The 21610-nt window shown below is 41.0% G+C and overlaps 2 protein-coding genes across 7 annotated transcripts in view; one reads left to right on the top strand and one right to left on the bottom strand.

The window, feature by feature from the left end:
* Positions 1-1211: 1211 nt before the first annotated feature.
* Positions 1212-21610, bottom strand: part of ANGPTL5 (angiopoietin like 5) — a 35676-nt gene continuing 15277 nt past the window's right edge. The window contains exons 1-8 of one of the 5 annotated variants that reach the window (XM_015852257.3): positions 13985-14282; positions 12086-12233; positions 11054-11157; positions 10405-10498; positions 9020-9120; positions 3705-3825; positions 2892-3077; positions 1212-2514 (exon numbers count right to left, since the gene is read on the bottom strand). In XM_015852257.3, the coding sequence (XP_015707743.1) occupies positions 2195-2514; positions 2892-3077; positions 3705-3825; positions 9020-9120; positions 10405-10498; positions 11054-11157; positions 12086-12233; positions 13985-14083 (1173 nt within the window). In that variant the 5' untranslated portion in view covers positions 14084-14282 and the 3' untranslated portion in view covers positions 1212-2194. Of the gene's footprint in view, positions 2515-2891; positions 3078-3704; positions 3826-9019; positions 9121-10404; positions 10499-11053; positions 11158-12085; positions 12234-13299; positions 13389-13984; positions 14283-21610 lie in introns of those variants that run through there. The other 4 variants (XM_085508752.1, XM_085508765.1, XM_085508758.1 and 1 more) reach the window with 4 other exon arrangements.
* CEP126 (centrosomal protein 126) overlaps positions 16088-21610 on the top strand; it is a 30208-nt gene continuing 24685 nt past the window's right edge. The window contains exons 1-2 of one of the 2 annotated variants that reach the window (XM_015852256.3): positions 16088-16325; positions 16966-17091. In XM_015852256.3, the coding sequence (XP_015707742.1) occupies positions 16201-16325; positions 16966-17091 (251 nt within the window). In that variant the 5' untranslated portion in view covers positions 16088-16200. The remainder of the gene's footprint in view (positions 16326-16965; positions 17092-21610) is intronic. The other variant, XM_032442188.2, reaches the window with a different exon arrangement.

The raw sequence follows: 21610 nt of genomic DNA, 5'->3' as shown, positions 1-21610 counted from the left end.
ATTTTTTACTGTCCATGTAAGGCCTTTCCAAGTGGAAAGTAAAATGCCTTTGGTTGTACTGTTCCGTTATTTCCAGATGCTTAACACACTGCACTGCCACGTCGGTAGCACTCAGGCTATGGAAACCATGTTGTCATTTGTTTGTATTTTTGTAGCATCACAAACCGGGTCAAATCATTTGAGTTCACCAAACTCTGATTTACAAATTGAAGATGCTCTTGGAAAAGGAAAACAAAAGAAATGCCATTTCTCATCAGAGATTACTCATCCTTTAAAGACAGCTTTTCATAGTCTGGAGTATCACTCCTGCAGTAGATACTAAATGTAGTTTAACTAAGTTCCTTTTTATTTGGAACATACTGTCTGTTTCCTGCACCACACACATTCATTTCTATTTAGTTGAAACAAGTCTGTCTGGGCAGTAATGACTCATTACTAGTCCTAAATAAAAGCTAATGAAAATCTAATGAATGGGGTTGGGAAGCATCAGCTGCAAATACTGAACACAGCCCTCTGGAATCATTTGAGTGTCCTTTTAAATTCTTCATACCCAGCTAAAGCAGTTATTTGATTTTACTGTTTTATCTTAGAGGAAACTGAATGAACTTTAGAAGACAGTAACCGCCTATCGCGTGGAGCGTGGTCTTCTCTCATTGTTGCAATTCAGATTTCCGCCAGGTAACTTGCCAGCTCGTTTCTAGCACTCTGCTTTCCAAGGTATATAACTCTAAAACAAAAATGGGCTATACCAATACCAATATGCCACACACTCGCAACGATGATCTGTGAGATTCCAGTGCTCAAGAACTTTTTATAGAAATCTTATTATAGAAAACCCCTCCATTGCTGGACTCCACAAAAGGAAATAAAATAATTATGTGCTCATATTATTATCTAATTAATTGTTGAAGACATCAGAGAAGCACTAAGTGTGATCATGACTAGTAGATACTATGGTAAGTACGAGAAGAGAATTTCATATGCACGTCTATTTTTGTTTATGGTTTCTAACATGAAAATGGACTAAAGCATTGTCCACCATATTGTGAGACAGTAAAAATGAGTAACATAGGGTTTTTAACTGATTCAATACTACATATTGCTACAGACCTGATCCTCTGAGATAGAAGCAAGTATGAGAAATAGCACGCTCAGTCGCTACAGAATAGATGGCAGGTTCCACAAACACCGCAGTACTGACAATATTCATGTGCTTTTTGTATTACTCCACTTTTATTGACAGTAATTCAAACACTTAACACTGCATAGTTTAAAATGATACAACTCCAGTCTTTTGTTCAAGAAGATTCACAAAGTGAACAGCAGGAAAAATGAAAATGATAATTTCGTGCCCATACATCCAAGAATCAAAACTCCAAAGATATGAGACATTATTCATTTTCTTTGAAAAAAATAGAAGTATTCATTTTTCAGTGAATTGAGGGAATTACAAATCTTAACCTGAACATGAAATACAATGACCATGAAAATTAAATAGAAAATAGACCATAGCTCTTGCATATTGCAATCTACTTTACATGGCTAAAAGTCAAGCCCTGAGGGTATACAATACTCGGGGTCTGTGCAGTACTCTCAGAGCATCGTTGTTTATACAAGTAAGGTATGACATGTTTTACAAGTAAGGACCTTGCATGTGTGCTGACAGAAGTTAGTATTATCTTGCCTGATAAGGAATACAGTAAAAAAAAAAAAAAAGAAAGAAAAAAAAAGCTGGTTCTGGGAAATTAACACAAAGAAAAGTTATTTTTTTTTATGAAATATGATTACTAGAATGACCGATGTATCACTTCTTTTAAAGAAAATTTCCTGCGCTTTCTTGGCAATTTAGATATGCAGAGAGCATAGAAGAAACACATTCAAAAATTCAAAACTCAGCATTTCTCTTTTTATAACTTTTCCACTGGATCTGTGAGTACATACGAGGCAGCTAAATAAAAGCTTGTAAACACTGAGCTTCTTTGCTTTTCTGGAAATCCTCTCCTTAGGGCCTTCTTACTCAAGTGGGGCCACTAAACATGCTGATACTTCATAACAAAAATGAGTAACTGTACTATGGAAATGTTTAATAAAGTTTTAAGACTGAGCTGTTTAAATGAAAATGAAAGATGTTAATGTTGCATTGATACATTATCCCACGTAACAGCAAGAATAGATACATTTCTATTTTCATAGGTCAATGGAAATAAGGATCATAGTTCCTCCGAATCTTCATAGAGACTGATTTAATTTTTACTGGCTTATTGTTCACTGTCCATGTATCCCAGTGAATCCCAGTTGCAAGAAATCTACCTGTGTAGCGATGAATGCCATTAAGATTTGCAAGGCCACACTGGTTGAACCACCATCCCGTGTTATCGCTGAAGTTACTGCAGCTCTTTACAGGTTGTTCTTTAAAAGTGCACATTGGCCTACATCCATCATTGTCGACATCAAATGTGCTGAAAGGCATTGAATTCTGATTATCTTCTTTCCTGTATCCTCTGAATGCATCACCTAATTACAGGAGATGGAACAGAATGTTGATAGAGTTACTTGTGAGAAATAGAATTTTTTTTTCACATACTTTGTAACTCACAAACATTTCCTCTGAAATTATTACAAAAATGGATTTCTTCAAAAGCAGTTCAAGGCAGCCCTGCACTGTTGTGTGTTGGATACATAGGAAGAAAAGGTATAAAATACTCAGAAGTATGGAAGCAATGATGAGACATCTTCATCCTCTTTTTGCTTTAGTGCTTTTAGTGTTGCTGACTGTGAAGGTAAAGATTTCTGTCCTCAAAGACACTTACCCCAAGTACTACTCTTTTAAATACACTAAAAAAAGAGAAAGAGTAGGTATCATTAAACACATTAAGACAGGGAGCTCTTACCTGCATTTCCTGAATAACGTCCCAAATGAATTTTAAAAGAACACGCTTCATCCTCTATCCAAAATGCATCATACGATGCGTAGGCATGCTTGTCATTTTCTGATTCCAAATCCACATAGAGACTGAAAGTGGTTGCTTTTTGGTTTACTATATAAAAAATCTTCCTTAATCCAATCCAAAATTCCCCTAAAGCAAAACCACAATGTGCATTCAATAAACACCTAGAAACAGAAAATATAAGGCTTTCTAGTTTTCCTACTTTCCTTGCTGACCTAAATGTAGTAACAATATCTGATAGGCATATATTCCTTTGGAAGACTGACAGAAGTACAGAGTTGTCTCCTTACTTCACTGGGAAGATCCATGGAAAGAAGTCACATGTGTGCACCATCTTTTTCTTCATGACATTTTCAGAGCATTTTACATACAATCACTTTCAAGTGTCCATTTCTAACACACCTTATAAGGCCACAGAAACTAGATGTGCTGAATATCCACTGAACTAGCCAGAATTCAGTGGCGCTCCTACAGATGATACTGAGAGATGACAAAGGTCAGTGTTATGTGAGATGGAACAAAATACAGGATGGGCAGTGGTGAAGGACTCCAGCAGGGCAATGGTCACTGCTGAGAAGGTTAGACTAGAGTTTTGGGAAGGAACAAAGTATCTGAGTATGAAACAAAATACTTCTTAAGAAACAAGAACTTTACGCCCTACCAAAACAGCAATGCAGTGTAGTGGGAATGTAGCTCTCAAAAATACAGTAGGAATGTTGGGTCCACAGCGGGCTTAAGAGTATTTAAAACTCATACCAGAAAGGTCACCAAATCCATCCAGATATTCAGACCACGTTCTCTGGAAAGTAATGATTCCATCAGTTCTTTTCTGAAGCACAGTCCATCCACCTCCTCGAAAATCCATGTCACATAATACCTAAAATAGACATAAGGTACAATTAAGCAATCCTGATGCATCTGTAATGAAGAAAATAGCTTTTCAAATGACATAAAAGTGGACTGTTTATGCTCTTGCCAAACAACGTACCCTTCCTTCCAGCATTTTAAGAAAAAGCTGTGTGCAAATGCCTCTTCACATTAAAAATAAAAGATGTCCTTTACTAAATTTTATTTTGTATTAATAATAGCATGAAGTGGAAGCAACATGGGATAGCATGCATTAATCCTGCAAGAAACGCAGATGGGGGGGGCACTAATAGTGAATATACGTTTATTTCAACAAAGCAAAGAGTCAAAACTTCTTCTGTTTTCTCTTCCACCATCATACCTTCTCCTTCAGAAATAGTTTGTGATGCCTGAGAAATGCAGAGCATTTAATACAGGTGAGGGAATGGAAGAAGTACTAGTGGTAACACAGCATACAATGATTCATGTTGGAGCAGTGGAAAACTTCACATAAAAGGGGGCCTCAATCCAGGGAAGTCTCAATATGAACAGTTAGCAGCCTGCAACTGAGCAGTCCCACTGAATGCACAGGATCAGCTCTCAGATTCTTTGCTTTATGAGATCACTAAGATTTGTGCCCGTTGGTCTGTCAAACAATAACACTTCGGCTGCTCTCTGCTCTCCCATAAAGTATCACATTGCACGGCATGTTTTCTCCTCAGCCCATTTAATGTCAGACACATAACTGACCACCTTAAGTTCAGCATCAAATTGTCCTTGTCTGCCTTGTAATCCCCCTCACAGAGAAGAAACGTGCATTCATGGTGTGGCCCTGGAAAAGTAAGATCTAAATCACCCTCTGCAGAAGTTACCTGCACTGTCTGTAGAAAAAGGGCCCTCAGACCCTGCTGCATTCTTGGGATATCAGTTAAGTGTCTAACATTAAATGGAATGCATCCAGGTCACTCTGGGTATTTTTCAAGTGTTTCTGCAGTGTCACCGCTTGACCAGCTGTAATAAAAATCAGAAATTCTCGGCATCCCGATGTAGAAAGGTGCACATTGCATATTTAGACATTACCATCACCCAAGCAGCAGTCTGAGCTTTACATGCTGCTCCTCCATTGGATGTACAACTCTGGTACTTTTGTCAAAACCAAAGTTTTTTTCTTTGGAGAAATACCCCCACCTCATACTAAGAACTTCTGTGACATAACATCTCCTCTATGAAGCACAAGAAGCAGCAGTACAGAGCTTTGGCATGATCTAATTAATATATCTGAGGCAATTTTTGATCCTCATTACGTGAGGGAGTGATTCTTACAACTCAAACACTGAAGGAATCTCAGTAAGCATCATGTGCATGCAAGCGCATCTGGAAAATGATGGGCTTTTCTCCTCAGAGAGTCACGCTTTTATTTCAGTCACCCAAGGAGAGCAGAACTGGAATAAAAAGAAATATCCATAACTCCAAAATGGGTATTTAGATTACAAATATCTAAAATGCATTACAAGTAACCCTACTGACTCAGACACCATCTTGAAATGAAGACATGCTTTGCTCCTGACTATGAGCCAGAAATACAAAGAAGAGCCCAGTCGGTCACAACATCAAGCATGAGACAGTGGAGTGGTGGTAATACTCAGAAGAATAAGTTTTAGATCTACATGAAAGAACATCAGCATGTTACTTACATATGGCACCAGCTACATAGGAATATGAAATAGGTACGCAAAAACAGAAACTGCTGTATTTCCTAATTTTTTATATGCTGTAAATGATGCAAGTTGTTTCCTTTCTTAAAGTCCTGCAACCCACTTTACTACTTGCTCTGTGTCTCAAATTGTGCAAGGTACCAGGGGCGTGACAGTGCTAAATGAGCATGTGTATATATATCATACTTCTACTGAGTATTTTTCCCTTAGTGTGTACAGGAACTGAATTCCAAACAGCCACTCAGTTTCCCCAACCCATTGATCCAAATGTATAACAATGTATCAGAAAGTGAGCACTGCTTTTAATTGCCTCACATACGAAAGCTCCCACAAAAACCCATTTGGGAACCTGACGCTCATGCTGAAACTGGATGTGCTCAGAGCTCCTGGAATCCAGTTTTGAGTCAGTTCAAATGAACTCTCCAAAATTAGTGCTCACTTTTGAAAATATGAAGATTCAAACATGAAGACATGGGAACACAAGAGATATTAAAAATAGTTTTCTTCATCTATCTGATATCTTTATGCAAACCATTCCAGAGACATTTTGTTATAGTTCCAGAAACATTTAAGAGGCAGCTGATTCCTTCACTGTTGAAAAGGTCCTCCTGTAAATGAGTTCTTCATGTGGCTCTGTTTTCTGTTTTTAATTCTCCTACTACGATTTTCTGCCTTTTTGTGATTTCGTTTTATTTTGCCAGTCCTCAAACTTTCCCCAACTCTTGGCTATCAGCCTCTTGCATGCATTTCAATTTATTTCAATGTCTCGATTTATTTTTGTTCATCCATCATTTCTGTGGTACTTTTTTTACACTTCAACACATGGAAAAATATTGCATTAAACAGTTTCCCCTAAAATAACACTCTGGAGGGAACACACATCCTTTAGATATTTTTCCCTGAGTACTTTTTGGCACTATCTTTTCAGTTCTGTGTAACATTTACCAGACAAGAAATGAGACACTCATTTCAGGAGTGCAGGGAATTCTTATTATTTATAGTTACCTTGTGGTTCAAATCCAATTATTACAGTTTTTGTTTCTTGTTCCCCTTAAGGAACCTTTCCATTCACATAACTGATTCTCAGTTCTTCTGGACACTGGCAGCAATTTCAAACATGGACAGGTGTCAAAAATACGTCTGAAGTTAAAGGAGATTTACCGTTTTACATTTTCTCACATAGATGAAGTCATACCGTCTCTAGTAAAAGTAATTTGGGTGAGACATGAGTATTTCCTCAATGGGATCCTCCTCAATCCAAGAGAAGTTCTGAAACAAGCGTATTTTGTGCTGTAGTTGAGCTGGGAGTGAGGCAGACAGCATTTTCCTCATGCTACACCTATGAGTTCTCTGTGAAAAGTTCTATCTGTTTCTGCCTTTCTTTTACCTGGAAAGAATGTGATGATGAGTTACAGACACTTTCTTTCCTCAAACTTACTTCATTGCACAGAGTGAACAGCAGGATTTTCTACCAGGACTCTGCAGAACCAGAATCTATTTTTACTTTTGAGATCCCAGCATACTTCTGAAGCCTTTTCATAACAATACTGAGCTCTTTTTTTCATAGCACTTTATAAGGTTCCAATTGGCCAGAGATAAAGAGATTCACTCTTCCTCTGTTATACATAAAGGAGGACTTTAAAAGTACCCATTACATTTTGCTATTTACTTGCTGGCTAAAACTCTACATTTTTTTCCTCCAAAAAGTAATAACCCCAGCATGTACTGCAAAATAAAAGTTTCTCAGCGCCATATCCATCTTCACCCTTATCAGTCAGTGCCATATCTGTCTGTTTTCTTCTTAAGGAAGTCCTTATGGACAGATGGCAATGGAAATAAACGTAGAAAAATAAGTTTTCCTAATGTGTGCATGGATCTGGTGACAGGAAATATGACTGCTGTGCTTCACAAGATCCATCCACAGGTTCTGAAGTAACTGGCAAATGAAGTTGCCAAGCTGCTATACATCATATTAGAAAGGTCACAGTGGTGAAGTCCCCCCTGAAAGGAAAAGGGGAAATATAACCCCCACTAACAAGAAAGGGAAGAGAAGATCCAGGGAACTACAGGCCAGTCAGTGTCACTGTGTCCCTGGCAAGATCATGGAGCAGATCCTCCTGAAGTTCCTTCTGAGGCACATGGAAAATAAAGATGAGGTGACTGGTGTTAACAAAGACAGCTTCCCTAAGGGCAAGTCATGCCTGACAAACTTGGTGTCCTTTCATGATGGAGTTACAGCATCAGTGGGGAAGGGAAAAGCAACTGACACATGGCCTACCTGGATTTGTGCAAGGCATAGACACTGTCCTACATGACATCCTGGTTGCCAAATTGGAGAAGAATGGATTTGGACTCACTGGATAAGGAATGGGCTGGATGGTCGCCTTCAGAGAGTTGTGGTCAGCAGCTCAGTGTCCAAATGGAGATCAGTGACAAGTGGTGTTCCTCAGGGATCAGTGCTGGGACTGGTATTACTTAACATCTTTGTAGGCAACATGTACAGTGGGATTGAGTGCACCCTCAGCAAGTTTGCAGATGACACTGAGCTGAGTGGTGCAGTTGGCACTCTGGAGAGAACAGATGCTATACAGAAAGATCTGGACAGGCTTTAGAGGTGGGCCTATGCCAACCTCATGAAGTTCAACAATGCCAAGCACAGGGTCCTGCACCTGGTCAGGGCAATCCAACCACAGATACATGTTGGGCAGAGAATGGCTTGAGAGCAGCCCTGAGGAGAAGGATTTAGGGGTGTCAGCTGATGACTCAACATGATCCAGTAATATGCACTCATAGCCCAGAAGGCCAACTGTATCCTGGGTTGCATCAAGTGAAGCGTGATCAGCAGGTGAAGGGGGTGATTCTGCACCTCTGCTCTGCTCTCATGTGACCCCACCTGGAGTACAATGCCCAGTTCTGGAGCCCTCAACACAAGAAGGACATGGAGCTCCAATGCAGCAGGTCCAAAGAAGGGCCACAGAGATGGTCAGAGGGCTGGAGCACCTCTCCTACAAGGACAGGCTGAGAGATCTGGGGCTGGAGAAGATAAAGCTCTGGAGGGACCTCATAGCAGCCGTCCAGGACCTGACAGGGATCTACAGGAAAGCTGAGGAGGGACATTTTAAAAGAGCATGCAGAAACAGGACAAGGGGAAATGGATTTAAACTAGAAGAGGATGGAATTCAACTAGATATTAACAAGAAATTCTTTACTGTGAGGGTGGTGAGAAACTGGAACAAAAAGCAGAGTTGGAGAGTTTCTTCAGTTTTCCTCTTTGGTACATTTTTCACTACAAATGAAAACTAATTATGAGATATTATATCAGAGTTTAAATTTCAGTGTAGAAACTGATCTTTTTCCTTCAAAACTGTAGCAAAGGCAGACACATTTGGATGATTTAATACACTTCTTATTCATCAGTTGGAAAACTATCATGGAATACATGTTATTAAGTATATTCTAAGTGGATATTCTCAAGCAAATTTCAGCTATCATGAGAAATAAACTTGTTACCTCAAAAGCATAATTTGATCCTTCTGGGTGGATAATGTACAGACCACTTGGAGTTTTTGAAACTGAGCCAACGGTATCTTTGATATCAGTGCAATCCAACCCTGGAGAATAAAGTATTTGATGAAGCTTATTAACACAACATGTTTTTTTAAAAAGAGCACAAATACAACAAGAGGAGAAATACAAATTCTGCTGGGAACTCATGAATGATCTGAAATGGAATCTCTTGATGGGCAAATTTAAAATATGTATTTATTTTATATACCCTCACCTTGGGGGAACTGGAACTAGATGACCTTTAAGGCCCTTCCAACCCAAACCATTCTATGATTCTATGGGATGATAATTCTCTGAGATCCACTAAGCTTGGAAAGAAGAATAAATTGCATTTTATTGAAAGTCATTCTAATCTTAACTGATATGATACAGAAAGTAAAGATTATATGATGGTTGCTCCAAAACTAATTCCTCCTATTTTATTCTGTTGGCACACAACATCAGAGGCGGATGTTGGTGTATGGCAGTAGAGGTTGAACCTTCCCACCAATATTCCATTCCATTTTGTTGCTGTGCGACAGATGGCAGCAGAGGAGCAGTTTAACAAATACTGTCTGACATGGAAATGCACATGATGCACAGGCGTGGAACTGAATTCCTCTATGTAGAAAAAAATGGCATCCACCGACATTTATGGAAAGCAAACGGTGGATGTAAGCACAGTGAAGTGGTGTATAGTGCATTTCAGCAGTGGTGACAGTAACGTGTTCCAGACAGCCATGCACAGCTTTCACACCATGAAGAGTGTCCTGATCAGTTCATCTGCATGAGTTGGCTGATGGTGACTACGTTGAAAAATAGTGTTTTGCCAGCTAAGAATTTACTCTATCAAATAGTGTCATTGTGCCCTTTGCATTTGTCATAGTTTTCATAGGAAGCATTACTTTCAGAGCAGCCTACATATATGCAGTTTCTATTTCACAGATTTTGTTTGGTTAACATTTGTACAGAGTACAAACACATATTACCCAGGGAAATTCCTGCAAATGTTTCTATTTGTACTCATAGAAGTTTTTATATCATAGTATGCATAGATATATAAAGTCTCTTGCTAAGTGTTAAGCTAAGTGTGTGTTAGACTCAAGTTCCTAAGGCTGGTAGGACTGAGAAAGATAATATTTCCTATAGCTGGGTTGGGAACTGTAAAGAATATGGTCAGTCCAACGAGATTCTTATATAATTCATTATTTTTTCAGATTTTATGTGTGCATACTAACACAGAGTAATTATTGTACATATTATAATTGCTTATCTGTAATTTGTTCTTTGTTAAGATACTCTCAAAGATAAAAAGAAAAAGCTTAAGATTAAATGTGGAAAATATTTACCGTGGGATTGAACTGCTTTGTAAGGAAGTGGATCCAAATGCTTTCTTAAAACTTCTGCATTCAGAAGAAGAACTCTGCTCATGAGTTCATTCACCTGAAAGTTTAAATAAATACTTTAAAACAGGTTGCAGTGAAGTAATTTATATTCTAAGGATGGTCTTTTTAAGAGTCCTAGTAAACATAATCTGAAGGTCACTTTTGAGATATTTGTGATTTGTAACTTCATTATGTGAATCTGTCAAATTTTTTACTTTCTGCATCCAAAGTCACTTTTAGGCATAACTCCAATCAATTCAAGGAAAGCCCTTCACTTTGATTAAAGCTTTTTATATGCATTGAGTGAGCACGGTGTTTATGAGCTACTGCCAGTTAATGATAATATAATGTCACGTGCACAAGTACAACAGGGCTGCATACAGCCACTTGTCCTACTGCCACATGTGGCACTCGGCTATGCACTGGGTGGTCCCAATTGCTCCCTGGGTCTCACACTTTAGCCAGGATACAAGACAACCCTCCTGAAGTCCATGCAACAGAGACTCTCATTCTACCATGTTAATAACAAAGTAAATAATTCATTTTCTTCAGTTCGACAATAATCATAGTGCTAAATAATAAATAAAAATGTTTATGATAAAGAACAAAGTACCTGATTAGAAAGGTAATCCAAGGAAGACTGTTGATCATCCATCATGTTTCTTATCAGTTTTTTCGTGCTTCTTGCATATTCAACAAGAGAGCTCTGCAAATTTCCTTTAAAAGAAATATGTTCATTCGCCTTGTTAGCCCAAACTTTAAAATAGACTCGATCAAATAATGGCACACCTACTTATGATATCTAAGTGAATATTAAAAGTGTTTAACCTTAGAGTATCTAAGGTACCTAAAAGTGAAAGCAAAGTACAGACACCAAAGATTAAACTCAAAGATGCTAAGAACTTCAGCCTCACAAACCGTAAGATTTGATGAATTCCATCTTAACCTTCAGCTACTGGGATAACAAGTTAATGGATAACACAGAAATTTAAACACATCTGAAAAAGGGAGAAATGCAGGGTTTCCTGCTACTCTGCATTTTGCCTGTTTACTGTGCTATTTACTCGGGTTCCTTGTTTTGCCCTGGTGCTAAAAATATAGTAACTAAACTTGCCATGTAATCAATAATACATACTGAAAATAATATGGGAAAGACAAGAATTTTGACACATTTTTTCTGAGGCTGGATAACGTCAGCTGCTGGTTAGTTTTTCCAGGTGATGAACAGAGGATACGTCCTGCATATATATGTACAAAAGGCAAGCTCAAATACAGGTTTCTTCCCACTTAATTTCAGACTCTTAAGTAAAATGTTTAAATAAGGAACAGACACTCAAGCCTCTCTCTCCAATGGAGAGAGCTACAGATATTCAGAGGATAACACAGACAGGTGGGGTGAGCTACTGCCTGGATTAGCCTGTCCCCAGAAGCAATTATAAAGAGAAAGTAGCATGATTAACTTCATTGTCCCAGCTGCACACAGCATCTCAAATCTGAACAGCATTCAGAGTGGGCAGCTTGGTCAAAGTCTGCCACATGTGCAGGTTAAAAAATAAATTAGCACAGCAGAGCATAGCGTAGCAGAAGAATGCATAGCACAGCATTGCATAGCTTCTTGTTGAGAGTATTCTGTATGAATACATACTGCACATATACTGTTTTTCCCCTCGTAAAATTTTAGCTTGAACATCACATGGCACAAGGCATTGTTCTTTTTGTTTTGAAATATCTGCAGATCTATTTTTCTCTTCTGCCTTGAGTGGTTCCTCCACAGCTCCAACATTCCTTGTGCCCTGTTGTACCAAACAATGGAGGGGGAAATAAATTGATCACAAACATATGTTAGATTGCTCAGTCTGCCAAAATGAAACCGATTAATCCACGGTTCTTCCTTTAAAACCTGCTTTCTTAAAGGTTTTATAGCTGTACTTGACAGAGCTGAGGTCAAGTACATTACTTGTTAGGCATCATCTTCTACTTAGCCATGTCTTGCAAGGGTGTCAGACGTAGAGAGAATCACTAAATTATAGAATCATTTGAGCTGGAAAATACCCTTAAAGGTCACGTAGTTCAACTTCCCACCAATGAACCGGGACACCTACAGCTCCATCAGGTTGCTCAGAGCCCCACCAGCCTGACTTTGAGCGTCATCCACCACATCTCTGGGCATGTAACCTCCATACATTTTTATAATACACCACAATTTCTGCTAAAATACTCTGAGTGATCTGCAGGCCAAAACTCCCAAATGCTTGCATTCAAGAAGCTCGCATTTTAAGGCTTGCCACACCCAACAGACATCTCAAATGCCCACAAAGTTATTTCCCCTGGAAAGGAGAAGGCTTTGGGATTTAGCACATATTACAAAACCCTTTAACTCTACAAAGGCTCCAAATTCAGAACTTAAGAGTTTGTTTGTGGAAACAATTCCTGAAGTTATGAGTCCAGGCACACAAGTAGCCTCAAACAGATTTACAGACAAATCCAGCACACAAAAAACATTTAAGGTGCTCTTGTTGGGGAAAGCTTAAGGAGACACTATTTGCAGGGATACAACTGACTGAAATAGTTATCATAAAAGCATTAGTAATCGTAGTTTTGTACTACTACAACCAGAAATGTTATTTCAAAATAATATTTTCATGCTGAATGTTTTTTCTTCCATGGTGCCATAAAATACAGGGCTGTTTCAGATCCATCGCTTAAAGAAATGCTGAAATAATCCATGAAAAATCTCATTTAAGTCTTTGTTCATTAATTCCATGATCTCAGAATTGCTGATGCATGCTCATATACTGCACCTTCAGATGTAAATAGGAGCTTGGAAACTTAAAGATTCTGATTATAAAGAAAACTTACTTAGACTTGACCAAATTGACTATTTGCTCTCCTTTCCAGCTTCAGCTTTCTCTTTCTGCTTTTGGAACTACACTGACAGAGCTCTGAACAGGATTTTCCTGATTTCTGCTTTTTAAAATTGAAAATATAAGGATTACATTAAACTCTTAACAGGGAGATTGAAAAAAAAAAGAAGTTGTTTCTCAATTATTGACTTGATTCAATTTTGTGTCTAGAAAGGAATAAATGCTACAGAATGAAAACAATGTGTTTCTTTGATATCGAAACAAGCACAAAATAAAGGAAGCTACTCACCAGCTGCTCAATTAAGAAACGTTAAGAAAATACTTTAATCAATATTAATTCATTTTAAAGGCAAAATGAAACAGGCAATTAAATCAGACCTCGGGAATTCATGTCACAGGTTGGACTGTGCCTACACCAGCAGTCACTGTGTCTTTGCAGAGATGCACATAACCATAAAAATACAGCCCAGCAACTGAACTGGGATAAAAGATGCTAAAATAAAAACTGTTTTCCTGTTGTACTGAACTCCCACAGTTTCAATGCACTTTCTTCTCTCTGAAAATACTGAATTATTCCACATTTTCATACCTACCCTGAATAAAGCAGGCTAGTTCTGTCACTTTTCTAAGAAATTATTCAGTTCCATTTATTATCTCAGCAAAGTAACCGAAAGTCTTACCTTAGATGAACAAGGCTTGACATCACTTACAAGAGTTTCTCCCCAGCCCAACAAAAGAACACTAAGAGAAATTAATGAAGTTACCCCAAAGCGGTTCATCTTTTACTTGCAGCAATGCAAATGTTTTGACGGGATTCACATTTCTGCGGAAAGAATTGTATGCTGCAAAGTGCTGAGCTAACTACTTGGGAATGTGGACAGCACAAAGAGCAGCCAACAGATCCCTCCTTTGATGCCTGCACTTAATAGAACACAGCCCTGTTGCATGGTAGATTTATCTACTCGCACTGCTTGTCACCTGTGAGCACTTCCTGCTCATTACCTGCACGTGACACACCAAACATGTCTTTGCACTGTGGTAAAAGCATGGCAGATTCTTACATGCTGGTTTTGAGCACCGGTATTTGTGTTTGGTAGTGAGTAATTTAGGCTCAATGAAAGAAAAAAAAAAAAAAGAAAAAGGTATTGATTTTCAACATTTTAAAAGGCTTTTATCATTAAACTGAAGGTGTTTTCCTTCGTGGGGTGGCAGAACACAAGATTTGGTTGTGAAAGCAATTTTAGCTTATGTCCAAACCTCATTTTGCTCCACACCTCTGGGATATGTCACATCTGAATTACTTTCAGAACAAACTCTTGAGTGTCGCCTCAAACAAGGACAGCCAACGTCCTACATTGGTCTCAGTGCTGTGTTCACATCCACCCCTGTCCAAACCTGACATACACTGGAAATTGCCTTTACTACAGTGAGATTTAAAAGCAGTTGCAAGTGGGGGATAAATTCAGTGTTAAATCCACATATTATTCCATTTTTTAGTGCAATGCTTTGTTTCAAAATCAGTAGTTACAGGGCAGTCAGTGCCCTTAACTGGCCCATTCCTCAGAAGGGAGCATTCACATGGAAGTTCTCTGTGACATTTTTAACAACTTCTGTTAGTCGGGATCCAATGTAATCAAATGTTTAATCTGTTCTGGAATACTTTATAGCCTTCCAAGATAGGAATTCTGGAATGTTACCAGTGCACCAGTTGATGCTTGCTTACAAAGATGCAGGTTACGATCCATGCTACAGTCTTGGGGAGTTAAGGTGAAAAGGTTTTCTTTGCTGACTATATGTGACACTAAGGTTTTCACTCCTCTTCCTATACACAGAAGTAGGAAGGGATGGCAAATTTCAGGAAGGAATGGTTACAATGGGCAGATCCTTGGCTGAACTCCTCCCCTACACAGTTAAAATGAAACCTGGAAGAAAGCTAAAGGGCATTAGCAGATTAATCCCCCCTGGAACAAGAAGGAAAGAAAAATGTTCCTGCAGCAGCATAGCTGTGCTCCAGCCTTCAAATCAGATTAGTAATAAATTCAGTCTGTCCCACAAAGATTTTAAAGTTGATCTTTATCCTTTACTGGAATATCTGTCTCCAGCTCACATTAAAAGTTATGAAACTTCTTCCAAATCAGCTGCCAGAGCGGGATCTTCCATTTTGTAACCATTTGAGATCGAGCTGTTTGCTAGAATAACCATCCAGCTCTGCAGTACATGGTGCTCAGCTTATTCACCAAGAAAAGCAGCTAATGACCTGGAGGAGGCTACAGAGTGGGGCTGTGAAGAAGAACAAAGAGGAAAAGGTGTTAGAAGAGAGAAAGAAAGATTTGAAGACCATTCTTAATACTGAATTTAAGAAGAATTCAGTTACGAGTTTTCCTGGATAAGATAAAAATATACAGTAAGACTGAGAAGTTTAAATTCTTTCTAAGCATGACATAAGCTCAAATTTGGTAGCTGTTTTACAGCTGTGATTCAGTCCCATTTGCATGACTCTTTTCTCGGTGAAGTCTTTTATGGTATCATTTACAGGCTGAGCGCTGGGGCTGTTCAGCCTGAAGAAGGCTCTGGGGAGACCTGAGAGCAGCCTTTCAGTATCTAAAGGGGGGCTGAAAGAAATAAGGGGACAGACACTTTATCAGGGTCTCTTTTGATGGGACAAAGGGAAATGGTTTCAAACTAAGAGACGAGATTTAGACGTAGGAGATGAATCTTAGTTAGGAGATTTAGTTTTTTGTGGTAATAGCAGTGAGGCACTGGGACAGCTCGCCCGCTCCGCTCCGAAGCCCAACCGAGGCGGCTCCCGGCAAACCGCCGCCCCTCGGCCCGTCCCATCGGCCGCTCCCCGCCGCCCCGCCCCGTTGCGAAGGAAGCGGCGTCTCCCGTTGCTACGATGGCGGCGGTGCGGCCACAGGAGCCGGGCCGCTCCATGGAGCCCGGCGGGACGGACGGCGCTGCGCTGTGGAGGCGGCACCTCCAGCGCTCGGCGGGACGCGGGGCGGGCGCGGAGCTGAGCGCGTATCCTTCCGCGAGCGGCGGAACCGCCGCCCTCAGGAACTGCCTGACCGGGAATGGCCGCCCGCTCCTCGCCACACGGCGGGGTGGGCCCTGTGGGGCCGGGGGTGCGGGGCGGCTCTGTGACAGTGCGGCAGGGTGGCAGCCCACATTCCCAGCCCTAGTTTTTGATGGTTTTGATGGTACGGGGCACAGGGGGCACCATTTGTATGGTAAGAGGCACGGGGTGCCCAGAGTGGTGGTGCCCCGTCCATGCAGACACTACTGGTCAGGCTGGAAAGGGCTCTGAGCACCTGATGGAGCTGTAGGTGTTCACTGCAGGGGAGATGGACCAGGTGGTCTTTAGGTGTCCCATCCAATTCAATTTTGTGATCCTGTGATGTGTTAAATTTACTGTAAACAGTAAAATGTAGCTACGTTATTATTTTTTTTTTCCAGATGAACAGTGAATGAATTATGGCCATAATACGTATCTCTGGGAGCAACTGTTGTGTAATTCACCAAACAGTCTATCAGTGTCTTGAATGTGATGGGATAAAGTTTGCCCTTTGCTCACAAAGGCACATGAAGGTCCATTCAGCAGCTTCTGCATCTGTCATGAGCTGCTGAGACACGGCCAGCACTGTCCTTAACACAGAGCCAGGGACAGAGCTGTAGCAGTGCCCTTGGGATGGGATTTAGAAGAAGAACGCTGGGCACTGAAAGAAGATCAAAGGCTGCATCGGAGCAGAGCAAGGAAGTACTTGATGGAGACAAATAGAAGAAGGAGGTGAGTAACAAGGGCTGTTCTGTGGGAGGTTAGAAAAAGCTGAGACAGAAGTTTGAGACAGGTCAGTGTGTTTCTGCAATGTGCACGTTCACTTTGCTGAGCAGCCTCACTGCTTTTCCCAGAGGAATTGAACCTGGGCATAAAAAATTCACTAAACCTAAAATAAATTATAAGGGAACAATATTCTGAGTTCTACTTTGATGGACCACATACACACGTTGTTGCTCTGACCTTGCAGACAGTCTTTATAGGCAGCAGATAGTATTTATACTGCTGTTTTAGCTCCACAGATGATTGACATACTGTGCTGTCAGCACACATTATGGAACACAAAGAAAAATGGATGAGGAAGTACCACTTGGGAGCGATTAAAGACCCGCAGCCTTTGCAGATAATATACCAAGCCTCAGCTGAAAGATTAAATATCTTCTTTAGTTTTATGGAACGGCAGCACTGTAACACTACACATCTCAGCTGAACACTATTTATCATGTTACCTGTCTTGAAATATTATTTGCTGATGGAAAAGCAAACAGAGACAACCTGCATATTTTTGACAGACTGGAATAGCTAAACTAACACTTGCTGATATGTAAATACATTTCCATATTCATTTCAGTATGGCCTTAGGAGTATTATACAGTATATAGGAGTATTATACAGGGCCAAATTACCCAGGTGAGCCAGTTAAAAAAATTAGAACGTTATTTCCATTTGTGATAATTGAGAATAAGCATCATAAGTGGTTCAGATGGAAATCTGTGAGGACAAGTATTCTGCTAAATGTAAATAAGGCAGCTGTCAAATTCCAAACCAAGAGCCATTGTGGCTATGTCTCAAATCTGCTTGTGAGCCAAGAACGATTATCTTTGTAACATGCTGTGGAGGTGCTAGCTATGATGACTCTCAAGGACTGTGTGACTCCCTTAAGCTTCGAGTTCTCACCTGGCAGCACCTTAAATATGCTCTGACAGGGCTTATATGCTTATAGGCAAGCATCAGAAGTTATTCTTGGCACTGCTACCTTATGTTCTCAAAACTGGAATTTCCTTTCATTATTTTTCTTCTTTCAACATATGCAGCATAAATGGGTACAGTGTGAAATCCTGCAGTCTTATTGCTACTTCTAACCTTCACGCAGAATGGCTGAGGTTGGAAGAGAGCACTGGAGGCCATCTAATCCACCCCCTGCTCAGGTTGCCTCAGAAGCAGGGTGCTCAGGAGCACATCCAGGTGCCTTTGGAAGGAGCAGACTCCACAGCCTCTCTGGGCAGCCTATGCCAGTGCTCCATCACCTGCACAGCACAGAAGTGCTTCTGGTGTTCAGATGGACCCTGCTGTGTTCCACTTTGTGACCACTGTCTCTTGTCCTGGCACTGGACACCACCAAAAAGAGTCTGACTCTTCCTCTTCGCACCATCCCTTCAGGTATTACTGCACATTGATGACATCCCCCAGAGCCTCCTCATCTACAGGCTCAACAGGCCCTACTCACTCAGCCTCTCCTCACAGGAGAGGTACCCCAGTCCCCTCATTATCCTGGAGGCACGCCACTGAACTCTCTGCAGTATGTTCATGTCTCTCGTGTACTGCAGAGTCCAGCACTTTACTGCAGGTGTGACCTCACTAATGCCAAGTAGAGGAGAAGGATCACCTCCTTCACCCTGCTGGCAGTACTCTGTCTAACGCTACACTGTTAGGGGTCTTTGCTGCAGAGGAGCATTTCTGGCTCACGTTCAGTTTAGTGCTCAGCAGGACCCCCAGGACTTTTTCTTCTATTCTCCTTTTCACCGTGATGCAACCCAGCATATACTTCTGCCTGGGGTTGTTTGTCCACAGATGCAGGGCTCTGCACTTCTTATCAAACTTCATGAGATTTTTGTTAGCCCATTTCTCCAGCCTGCTGAGATCCTTCTGGATGGCAGCAGGACCCTCTGGCATATCAGCCACTCCTTCCAGGTTAGTGTCATTTGCAGCCTTGCTTTGAGTACACTTTTCTCCATCAACCAGATCATTTGTGAAGATGTTGAACAGGTCTGGACCCAGTACTGACCCCTAGGATAAAAAGGTTAGTTTCCTCCAGCCGGACTTTTTGCCACTGGTAACCATCCTTTGGCCCTGACCATTCTGACAGTTTTCAACCCACCCTTCTGTCTGCACATCCAGCTCATATTTCAGCAGCTTCTCTGTAAGGATCTAATGGGAGACAGTATCTAAAGTCTGTCTACCTTACTAGACTTATTATCTTACTAGGTAGGCAATATCCCTTGCTATCCCCTTATCTCCAAAGCCAGTCATTTCTTCATAGAAGCTTGCCAAGTTGGTTGAGCGTGAGGTCAGCCTTAAATTTACAAAGCCTGTCTTGAAAAGTAAGAGCAGTGAATTTCCTTTAACAGACCTAGGGAAGATAGAGCAGAACCTTTGCTCTGTTCTCAACCTTGTTTTATGCACTTTTTAAGCTAATGAGAAGTCCATACGCAGAGAGGATGCAGACTGAACTCTTTTGTTTTCAATCTATTGACCATTATGTGACAGGCAAACTATGACTTTGTTGCCATTACTGAAATATGGTGGGAGCAGAATAAATCCCCCAAGATATAGGTACTGTCAGAAGTCTGTAGGGCCAGATGAAATCCACCTGAGGATGCTGAGTTGGTGAACATGATTGCCAAGCTAGTTTCCACCATCTATCAGCAGTCCTGGTCAATCAGAGAGGTCCCAGAGGCTTGGAGGCTTATTAATGTGATCCTTATCTATAAAGGAGAATCTGGGGAATGACAGGCCTTTCAGCCTGACCATGGTGCCAGGGAAGGTTATGGAACAGATCATAGTGAGATCACACAACGTGCGTGGGACAGCTGGATGATCAGGCCTAGCCAGCATGGGCTCATGGAAGTCAGGTCCTGCATGACCAGCCGGATCTCCTTCTATGGACAGGTGACTCACATGGTGGATGAGGCAAAGGCTATTGACGTAGTCTGTCTAGACGTCAGCAAAGCCTTTGACGCCGTGTCCCACAGTATTTCCCTGGAGAAGCTGGCAGAAGGGAAACAAAACTCATGAAGGATCTGGAGCACAAGGCTTATGAGGAGCAGCTGAGGGAAATTTAGTCTGGTGAAGTGAAGACTCAGGGGACACTTTATTGCTTTCTGCAACTACCTGAAAGGAGTTTATGGATGGGTGGTGGTCAGCCTCTTCTCCCATATAACTAGTGATAAGACAAGAAGAAATGGCCTCAAGTTGTGCCAGGGGAGGTTCAGGTTGGATATTAGGAAGAATTTCTTCTCTGAAGGAATGGTGCGGCATTGGAACAGGCTGCCCAGGGAGGTGGTGGAGCCACTGCTCCTGGAGATGTTTAAGAGTAGATGCAGTGCTGAGGGACATGGTTTAGTGAGTATTGGTGGTAGGTGGGCAGTTAGACTGGATGACCTTGGAGGCCTTTTCCAACCTTAATGATTCTATGATTCTATGAAATATGAGCCACTGCCTAAGCACATACTTGCTATAAGTGAATAGAGTATCACATTTTGTGTTCATATGCCTCAGTGCATTTTAAATACCAGCTGTCACCCTGCTGGAAGCGCAGCCGTCCTGCTGTTACTGCTCAGTGCTGAACGTGTATCCAGTTTCACCATGATGTTACTGGTTGCAGGTAGACAGTAGGTTCAGGAAACACAAAATCTCCTGTGGTTGTCTGCGTGCATTTTAAAGCTTTACAGTCAGCTGCCCTGGGTGAGTGTTTTGCATTACCTTGACATCTGAATAGCTAATCCATCTGTTGTAACTGGGGAAGGAAATATTTTCCAAGTCTGTATCAGTTTTCAATATCTACTCACTGCTTCTTCTTTTTTCAAGAAAAATAAAGATAAAAACCATATGCACAAGCTTTGTGCTCCACCTACTGGCTGATTAGCATTGATTGCTTAAATTATTCATCAGCATCTTTCTGTGGGAGAGGACAAAAAACAAGGCAGTGCCAGAGACGGGAGAAAGATGTTAGCACTTGGTAAAGAGAGATGGAAAAGTATTAGGAACTCAGTACTGCTTTCTACATTAGAATGAAAATTCAGAAAGCAGGGGTGACTGTAACCACGCAGACCTCTAAGCCAGAATTGCCACTGCTGGTTGCCAGCCACAGCCCTGGACTGTCTTTTCTCTGCTGAACTTTTCTTGACCTGCTCGCACCTTTCTTTCCCTTGGTTTAGCACTAACAGCAATTTCTCTCATTTGATCGGGTGCCAGTGGCTAACTGATTTGCTGTTACTTATCCTTTTATTGCATGACCGTAGTTTTATACAGGTAGCAGCTATGGGCTGTAATCCTACGTAGAATGGAATATTTGTGACTAACATATCGATGTAGAGTAGTCCAGACCCAGTACAAGAGCAGAGGTCTCGAGAACTGGAGACACAGGCTGTGGCACTGAGGAGTGCAAGCATTGATGATAATGGACAGCACACACACCTGGCACTGGAGACCCCACAGCTATAGACTGATCAGCACCAGTCCGTTAAGGAGG

Source organism: Coturnix japonica, chromosome 1 (assembly GCF_054131305.1).
Source record: "Coturnix japonica strain WE chromosome 1, WE-NBRP24, whole genome shotgun sequence".
Taxonomy (NCBI): Eukaryota; Metazoa; Chordata; class Aves; order Galliformes; family Phasianidae; genus Coturnix; species Coturnix japonica.
Note: the sequence above shows the minus strand (reverse complement) of the source record. Positions and strands in the feature narration are given on the sequence as shown.